At 44.0% G+C, this 9,309-nt stretch overlaps 1 protein-coding gene across 2 annotated transcripts in view; it reads left to right on the top strand.

Annotated features, from left to right (window-relative positions):
* The window catches only part of DENND5B (DENN domain containing 5B), a 106,538-nt gene that overhangs the window by 41,509 nt on the left and 55,720 nt on the right, over window positions 1-9,309 (top strand). For both annotated transcript variants that reach the window (XM_018570646.1, XM_018570638.1), the window contains one exon: window positions 2,052-2,239. In XM_018570646.1, the coding sequence (XP_018426148.1) occupies window positions 2,052-2,239 (188 nt within the window). The remainder of the gene's footprint in view (window positions 1-2,051; window positions 2,240-9,309) is intronic.

The raw sequence follows: 9,309 nt of genomic DNA, 5'->3' as shown, positions 1-9,309 counted from the left end.
CTCGTTTTCTAGTTGGTCCCCGCAGCGCTCTGCCCCCCCCCCCCCCCCCCCCCCCCCTCCTCCCCTCGGATTTTGTTTGATTGAGCAAAAATGTTCCTTCCTGCTCCTTCGACCTCATCTCTGGACTGATAAGCTTCAATATATGACATATATTTGTTCTTGGGCTTATATATTCTTTTAAGTGAACATATTGCTTTGCCCTGCATGGGGAAAGTACTGGTTCTCTTTAATATGGATCTGTGGGCTAGGCAAGCCAGCAGTGATGTTATTTTTCCCTTCTGCTATGATATACGATCACACTCAGATTACCATCATACACTCTCACTGTTGTTTTCTGTCTGGCTTGACTGATTTCATGTGTCTGCAGTTTGTAAACAGCATCAGATGCAGACATTGCAGCCTTAGACCACCTGTGTTCCTTGCTCACATTTTCTTGCAGTAAAACACTTACTTTTTGCGATGTCAAAATGCATTTAAAGGAAAAATGTCATTCATTCCTATATGGCTTGTTTTGAATATCTGCACTTTAGCATAGTGCATTTTTAAAATCTAACACGCGCAGCATTTTTGTGCATTTACATGCATTAACCCTAGTCGTTGCACAGGCTCCAGACTCTATGTAAACATGGTAAACCTTCAGCATTAGTCTGGGTGGCCATTTTTATACAATACCCGGAGCCCAATTAAATTTAATTGTTTACAGCAAGGAGGCCCGAGATCTTCAGGATGGGGAGTGGTGGAGGGTCAGTGAATATTCTTGGACTCCCCTGTCTCCAGTAGCTGGCTATTGAAACACTGTTGTAATGCACAGCTACACTGATCAACGAAGAGGCACCTCAACAGTTCATGAAAGAAATCTCCAAAAACGGGCTGTGTGAAGCCAAGAGTAAATTTTATTTAGAAGACCTGTACAGTAAAACAGCGGAGCAACTGGAGCAAGCTTGTTTTTTTTTTTCTATTGCAATACAATTAAACATATTCACTAAGGGATATTCCATCCTTGTTGGGATGCAGTACCTACTAAGCCCTTTCAAACCACCAAAATGTGTTGGTTGTTTCACTGTCTATGCCAGTGGTTCTCAACCTTTCTATGGCCGGGACCCCTTGGTAACATTTGCCAAGTTGTGGTGACCCCCAACGGTAAAATTTAGGGTTGACGCGGCGGCTGCTGCAGTGACATCTGGCGGCGTGGTGGGAGAACTGACACTGCTGCGCTAGGAGAGGGCTGAGGAGGACTCTCACCTAGCACAGCAGAAATCACACAGCGACCCATAGGTTGAGAACCAATGTTGTAACAGCTAAAATGGCAAACCATATAACACAAGCCAAGGGTGTCAGCTTTTATTATTAATAATAATGATGATAATCACTAGATGGGGACCTGATGGAGATTGACAGCAGCAGTGGGCGGGTGCAATAGCCAGTTTGCCATTGCAAAGTGAAGTAGCCAATAGGAATGTAGCTTTGCATTCCAATGCTGATTTTATTTTATTTTTTTCTGACTTACGGCGACCGGGGCTCCGAAGTCAGAAATAACATTTTAAAAAAACGATCGCAGCGAGCAGATTAAACCTTTCCGGGAGAAAGTGTTTCTCTCCCATGCGGCCGGGAGCCGCTATCTAATAGCGGGAGACCCCCAGCGACCCCTGGCAAATTGTCATTCGACCCCCGAAGGGGTCCCGACCCACAGGTTGAGAACCACTGGTCTATGGCTTCTGAATAAAGTTTTTTTCTTTACTTCACACACCTCACTTCTTTGGTCTTTCCTCTATGAATAGTTTAACTGTGTTTTGAGATACGAGCGGCTTGTCCTTCAGAAAGCTGCCTAAAGGGAATTCCCTATATCACCTCAAACATTACAACTTCTATCAACAAAAAGTGCAAGGCCTCCTCACACTTTAATTACTTTGCAATGAAGAGGCAGGCGGGGGTAAGCCCAGCTTCGGGAAGTGAAGGTGCTCTTGTTGAGGCATCTTTGGGGTCTCCTTTTGATTGTACTGCTCTCTCAACTTGGTTGTGATTTATGAAGTTTCTTTCTCTTTTTTGGCCAGATTACCAGCGGCTGATGACTGTAGCAGAAGGTATCACATCACTGCTTTTCCCCTTTCAGTGGCAGCATGTGTATGTCCCCATCTTGCCAGCCTCACTTCTCCACTTCCTTGATGCTCCTGTACCGTACTTGATGGGTCTCCAGTCCAAGGAAGGGACAGACCGATCCAAGCTTGAATTACCGCAGGAGGTTTGTAGCCATTCCTGAATTTCTTTAAAATGTGTTACTTTCATATTGTTTGGCAGGGTGATTTTTGATTGTCGGAGGGGGGAGGTGAAGAGGAACTATTGGGCTCTCTATATCTTTAATGAGAACCTGTCTTGTAAGTAGGTCATTTGTTAACCATCTTGTCACTTGGGTTGTCATCTGTTGCTATGTTACCTGTCCAGCCGGTTAAAATGGGTCTCATGTTATCAACCGGAAAAATAGCTCCCAGGGGCTTAACAGAGTGGATGTGGAACACTTTAAAAAAAAAAAGACTCTGTTAAAAATGTATCTTTAATATCGAAGTTACTTTAAAGAGACCCTTTCACCAACTATCACCAAAAATACAGTTAAAACCTACCACTAAGGTTCAGTTGTGGGGCCAAAACGTGTCAAGGGTTCCTTATTGACTGCTTTTATGCTTTTTTTGGATACATTGATATTATTGGACTGATCCCTCTTCGAGTGCCGGTTTGCTATGAACTTTTGGATTTAAAAGAGAACTATGGGGTAAGTGGTTTTCCCCATAGTTCTCTTTTTAGGGTCACGGGAGGACATATACTAACCTCCTCCCTTGACCTAAAACTCAGTTTATCGCGGGTTATTGCCCACAATATACTGCGAGCGCCGCAGCCAGGACGGATCCCGACAATACTGTCTGGATCACCCAGCTGCATCAGTGACAGCGGGCTCTGCCTATCTAGAGCTGTGCCCGCCCCCTCCCTGTCCGTTCCACCAGTCAGGGCTGGAGGATCGGAGAGGGGAGGGAGGAATCCCTGCAGGGATCCGTGACTGACGGTCATTGCTCACTGCAGGGAGATGATTGGGAAGTGAGCGGATCAGCTGCATGTTTCTGCTCACTTCCCGATCAGTAGAGCTGACCTGTGACAGCTTCTTTGTCACAGGTCAGCTCTAACTATGAGGATGAGTTGCAATCACTCACCTCATAGATCTCCTTTAAGGCCTAGGCAAAAGACATACCTGGCACCGAGATCCATTGGCGGGAGTAGATGTGCGAGAGTTGAGCGAATTGCTCCATCTTTGTCTATTAAAAGCTGTACGCTCTGTAATAGCCTGGCTTTTCCACCCCTCCCTTCACCTCCTTACATAACTTTTTTTTATGTAGCTGCTGGGAAGGTGGAAGGGGAATAATACAGTTTACAACTCAGTCTGCTAGGGCTGATATCACATCCAAAATGGTGGCACCCAGCAACAGTAGACAAGGCTTTTGGCTGTCTACACAAAAGAGGCTGTTATAGGTATATGCTAGTTCTAAAATACATGAAATGCACATCTAATCTTGTGAGAAGATTGTTGTTGAAATGAATGATCTGGAGACAGGGTCTCTTTTGTAAATAATGTTACAGATTTGAGCTTAGCATGGGTGAAGCACTTCACAAGGTTTTCCAATTTCCTCTTCTATTACCCCAATCACTTTGTATTTAAACCCCATTAAGGTCTGTATTTAAATTCCCAGACTGCATCTGAAGGACGCCTTAAGTTATTTGAAGTTCCCTAAATGCTTTGTAAATGCGTACTGCACACGATGCATTTCAGTCTAGTGTTTACAAGCTAAAGTCTCTGTGATCCAGGTGCAATTGTGAAAGTTTGTCTTGTGACCATTTAAAGGTTCATCTTACTTTCCAGCTGACCTCTCCCCTACATGTCTAGATATATGAGCTGTAATGAGTCATGGATTTGAGCTTCTTTAGTGATGTCACATGCCGGTCTTTGTACGGAGGAGGAGCAGTAACAGATAAGATTGTTCCTGTTATATGCCCTGATATCTAAGCAATTATAACTGCTGAGTATTACTTCTTGGGACGTTCAACTATATCCAGTTCTTAAAGTCCATTTCCACCGTTGTAAGTGATTAGCATGTATTGTGGTAATGTAGAGGAACAGTTGTAGCTTACAAATACAGATTGCCTGCAAAGCACAGAGGTGGCCATTTCTATTAGGATATGAAGAGGAAACCTAAGTATCAGTGTTCATATACAGCAACTGCATATGTCTACTTCACTCGGCGTAAATTGCTGGCATGTTTATTTATTTTTCAAATACCTCCGCAAAGGTGGAAATGGGGTTCAAGCTGGCCATACACTATGCAAATTTCATCCCATTCTTGATGAACTCACTGAAATTCTCAGTGGGTGCCGCTGTCAGTACCCTTTCAGCTGGCATTCCTTAGCTGATCAAAGGAGCCAGTCAGAAAATCAGCTGCTGGCTCTGTTTGTTTATTCTGACAGCGAGAGGGGGCGATACCTCGCTCAACGCTCGCAGGCGTTAATGGAGGAATCTGTGATATTTAATACTCCACATAAACGTATTCATAAGCAGTGGTTTTCAGTTATAGGTTCCATAGTTGAAATGTTTCATCCTTGTTTGAAAGGGGTCCATCTTCACTCTCTCCTTTTTTATCCTTTTTTTTTACCATACTTGTATAGGAGATGTATTTATTTTATTTTTTTACATGGTTTACTTTTTTTCTCATTTCTTGTTTGGACATTATGGTAGACCTAGCCAAACCTCTTATTTTTCCTTTGCCGTGACAGGGGAGGGGCTGGATTCCCCGCTCCGATCCTCTAGATAGGTAGGCAGAGCCAGCTGTCACTCACCCAGCTGGGCGGATCCAGACATAATTGTCAGGATCCGCTTCAGCTGCGGCGTCACAGCTCGGGGTATACTGTGGCGTCTCAGTATATCGCGAGCTGTAGCTCGCGGTATACTGCGGCGTCTCAGTATATCGCGAGCTGTAGTATACTGAGATGGTATACTGAGTTTAGGGTGACGGGAGGACACAAACTAGCGTTCTCCCGTTACCCTAAGGAGAACTATGGGGAAAAGCCCTAACCCCATAGTTTTTCTTTTAATTTACTAAGAATGTGACTTTTTTTTTTTTTTTCATTTTTTATGTCAGTTTGCAAGATTTTCGATCACTTCCTATCCTGACAGGAAGTGAGGAAAAATCTCCCCCAATAGAGACGCAGAGCAATAAAAAACTTATTGAGACCTACTTCTTTCCTGCTCTATCCAAAATGAAATAAAGTGTTGGCTTGAGTTGAGCTTTAAAACAAACCAGTACTTTGCTAACTGAGGGCAAATTAACATTAAAAGAGAACTATGGCCAAACCTTTTTTGGAGTTAGTCCTCTTTTGGGTCAGAGGAGGAAGTTTACTAATGTCCTCCTGTGACGCAAAGCTCAGCAAATATTGGGCTATTACCCGCTATAGGTTGACAGTGCAGAGACTTGTCGGGATCCACCCTACTGCCTGATTGACAGCTGGCTCTGCCTTTCTGCACCCAGCATTGCACTAGCATAGGAAGCCACATGGTCCCCATACTAGGAAGTACTTGGTATTTCACATGTTTCTACAGGGGTGGAGAAAGAAGTATTAGCAGAGGCGATGAGTTCTCCACTTTACCTCCGTTCAGTTGAAATTTGCCATACCTGTGTACTTGTTAGGAGCTCATGTATGTCTAAGATGTTCCCATTTGTGTCAGGAATGAAAGAGGGAGCTGAGACCCTCCTCTGAGTATTTCAGCTGCCTGATTTATCACAGCAACTGCAAAAAAATCCCCCCAAAAATATTTTTTTCTTTTTTAAAAGCACTCGCTCCCCTTCTGGCTGTCATTTGGTAATATGAAATGTTCATATGCAATATTTCATAATGACCTGATTAAAAACGAAATGTAGAATTTCCTTTTAAACATAAGAAATAGATTTTAAAAAGTGTGTTCTGTAGAATCTGGTAATGGAGACGTGTACACATATGTTTAGATATATTTTTTATATCAGACTGTTGCACTGATGTTGGCAGCAGTGAGTCATTGTCAGCGGCCTGCATTGGGTGGGATGAGGGCTGTATATAGTATGCAGATTATGTAAGGAGCCTCTCATTTGTATTCTTGTGTGGATGGGAGAGAGGGTGATTCATATCGTCTCGCTGCCAGCTTTGTGTTGGCTCCGCTAGTTTGCGTTTGTAGCAAGACAGTGAGATCTCTCAGTTGGGGAATCATGAGACGAGGTATGGCAGGATGTGCCCGTTAAAGGGACATGGCATAGCTATTATTTGGGGTTACAGTTGTAGTAACATTTAGAGACATATACCTAAGATAATAGAAGATAAGATCATATAATAAGATTATTGAACACTTGTACAATATTTGTATCATCTCAGCTGTCTTGCTGGCCAGGAACCAAACTAAATTTATTATTGGGATTTAAATGGCCCTTCATGTATCTGCTCGACCCTCTAACTGGTGAACTATAGTCTGCCGTAGTATCCGATCAAGTGGATCACCCAGGATGTTTGTTGGCTGACTTTGCCCCCCATCTGAATCACCAGAACAGGAAGTAAAGGGTAATCTCCCAACGGTAACACCAAGAGCAATAGAACTGACTCTTTACCTGTATGCAAAAATTCGGGTTTATTCCTGACTTTTGTGGAGTGCCTTCCCCTTATTCCCTGTCCTAGTCACATGACAAAAAGGAGCATTTTATTGCTTTCAGCTTCCTATTAGGAGATATTCCCTTACTCCCTGCCCTATGAACATGGCAGGTAGCAAGGAGAATCCTGGCATCAGGTCAGGAAGTCCCAAAAGGGGCACAACAGCAATACAAACTTGGTAACCCTTTGGCTTGGTGTCATCCTCTTGCAGTCCCTATATAGCAGAGCTGGAGTGTGACAGGAAAAAGCAGCTAAAGGAGCCCATCAGTTCATGTGCTAACAAGAAGCATGCTGATAGCAGAGAAAAGCAGAGAGTATTAGATGAGCTCTTCTCCTTTCACTGCCCTTTCACAGGCTGGGGCAGGTGCAGGACGACCTGGGCTCAGAGGAAGTGGTTTGAATGATGTTGGCCATTAAAATGACAGAGGACAGGAATCACCAGCACTCAATATTCTCAATAAATATGTCCATTTATTGGACACATCGTCACCAGTGAGGAAAGCCAACGTTTCGGGGCCACGCAGGGTCCCTTCATCAGGGTAAAAGGATGTGACCTGGTCAAGCTGGCACAGAGCCATCCGTGGTCATCACTGCGAGCACCATTTTCTATATAGGCTGGGAGCGTTGTAAGGAGTGCGGGGGGACTCTCCATCTGCCATTTAAAATGAGGCTATCTAGTAGCAGAAAAAAAGTACTGCACAGAAATGTGTGAAGGTGCGTATTGCAGCAAAAGCTGCTCTTGTTTTTTTCTTCTCTTCTAATGGGCTATTCATTTTTCTCTTTTGGCTGGAGTTCTGCTTTAAGTTGATCATTCACATGACATTTAGTGATCAGTAATAAGATTTTTTTAATATGTGAACCCTTTCCTTGTAGTTGGCAGACATGACTACTTTTTTAGATTTGAATGGCACTCTATACATCTGCTGGAACATTTTTATTTTATAGACCTTGCTACTTTTTAGATCACAGTTTGTGATGGTTGCTTGACGTTCAGCGTGAGTTGAACAATCATCCGCAGATCTCCTGGCAAGGTCAGGTTGCAGCTTGTGTGGAATGCCGAGCACCGTCCGCTTTATGCGATGTGTCAGGTGAGCTGCTCCAGTGACACAGGGGACATGTTCAGAGCCAGACGCGGGCAGTGTTCATGCACCATGACTTGTTCAGCATGTGCGCTGCTGCGCGTCCTGTCAGACATGGCAAAGCAAAAATAATTTACTTGGATCGCTTTAATCCCAGCAGATGCCAGGGGTGCTTCCATTTGCCATTCTGCAGCGAGAAGGGGCTTACAGGGAAATACTTTCAATTCCACCTCTTTTCCTTCCCTCTCACCCACAGATGACCCCCACATTTATAGATGTTATACATACATATACATGCATACATACACACACCCTTTTTCTCCGATTTCTTCAGGCCTCTTCCTCCTTTCTGGTACTGGTGACCATCATTCTCTGCATCATTATACTGTACTGGGACCTATGACACCCTGCACTCCCAGGAATGATGCTGGGCCCAATTCACCTGGAAGAGTAAGGCCCTGTTCACACCTAGGCGACAACATTTTCGCTGCTTGTTTTTGTGCACGTTTACACAAGTACATTAAATGGCGCATTTTTGGGAGCTGATTGTCACACATTAATGTTAGTGCGCAAAAATAGTTGTTGCGCGTTTCCTATTGAGTATGTAGCGTTAGTGAATCACCTGCACTCCATACAGCGCTTTGACCATATGAAATAACTGTTGGTGCTCGAATCGATGACACGAATGGCGCCGTGCCACAGTCCAAACGATGATAGAAATCGCCAGCACTCGTAATGTGCAAGAAGCATAAGCATTTTTATTGATGCGTCATAGAGCCAACGTTTCTGAGCCCTTCCTCAGGGCAACAGTGTCCTATGATATAGTGACCCGTCACCCTGAGGACGGGACCCTGCGCAGCCCCGAAACATTGCCTATGTGATGCATCAATAAAAGTGCTTATGCTTCGTGCACATTACAAGTGAGTGTTGGTGACTTCTATCATCTATTGAGACAAAACACACTGTAATCTGTCAAAAAGAAGCAAATGCACTTTTTTTGAGCGACAGGCATTTTTCTACGCCTGATGCTTCGCTCAGGTGTGAATGGAGGCTATAGAAAAAAAATGGGATTTCTCGTCTAGAGTGTTTCAGTGTGCACAGATACGCGTGACAAAATGCTTTGGTGTGAGCGGGGCCTAATGGTGATAGATCGCAGGGAGAGAGGAGGTGATTATTGCAAGTGCTCCTTTTTGTATTCTTACTATTGCTGGGGAACACATTTAAAAACAAATACCCAAAGAAGGAGTTGGATGTTAAGGTCCCAGTCCACACAGTTGTTTTCAGTTATAGATGGCGGACCGAGTCTTCTTTTTGCATCTCCTATTTCCCATGGATGTAGTGGTGAGAATTCTTTGGCACGGTGCTGTCTCTGCAGCTTTATGTGACCCCGATATGTTCATACGGAACATTAGCAATCATTAGATATCATACAACTGTGATGTTTGCTGATCTCCGAGCCCTGACTTTAATTGCCAGCTGCTTCTGAAGAGAAAGAGAGGAGCGCCATTACCCCCAGGGGGACACA

This window comes from Nanorana parkeri, unplaced genomic scaffold (assembly GCF_000935625.1).
Source record: "Nanorana parkeri isolate BGI_ZX_2015 unplaced genomic scaffold, ASM93562v1 scaffold38, whole genome shotgun sequence".
NCBI classification, from domain to species: Eukaryota; Metazoa; Chordata; class Amphibia; order Anura; family Dicroglossidae; genus Nanorana; species Nanorana parkeri.
The sequence above is the reverse complement of the archived record's forward strand: the minus strand, read 5'-3'. Positions and strand labels throughout refer to the sequence as shown.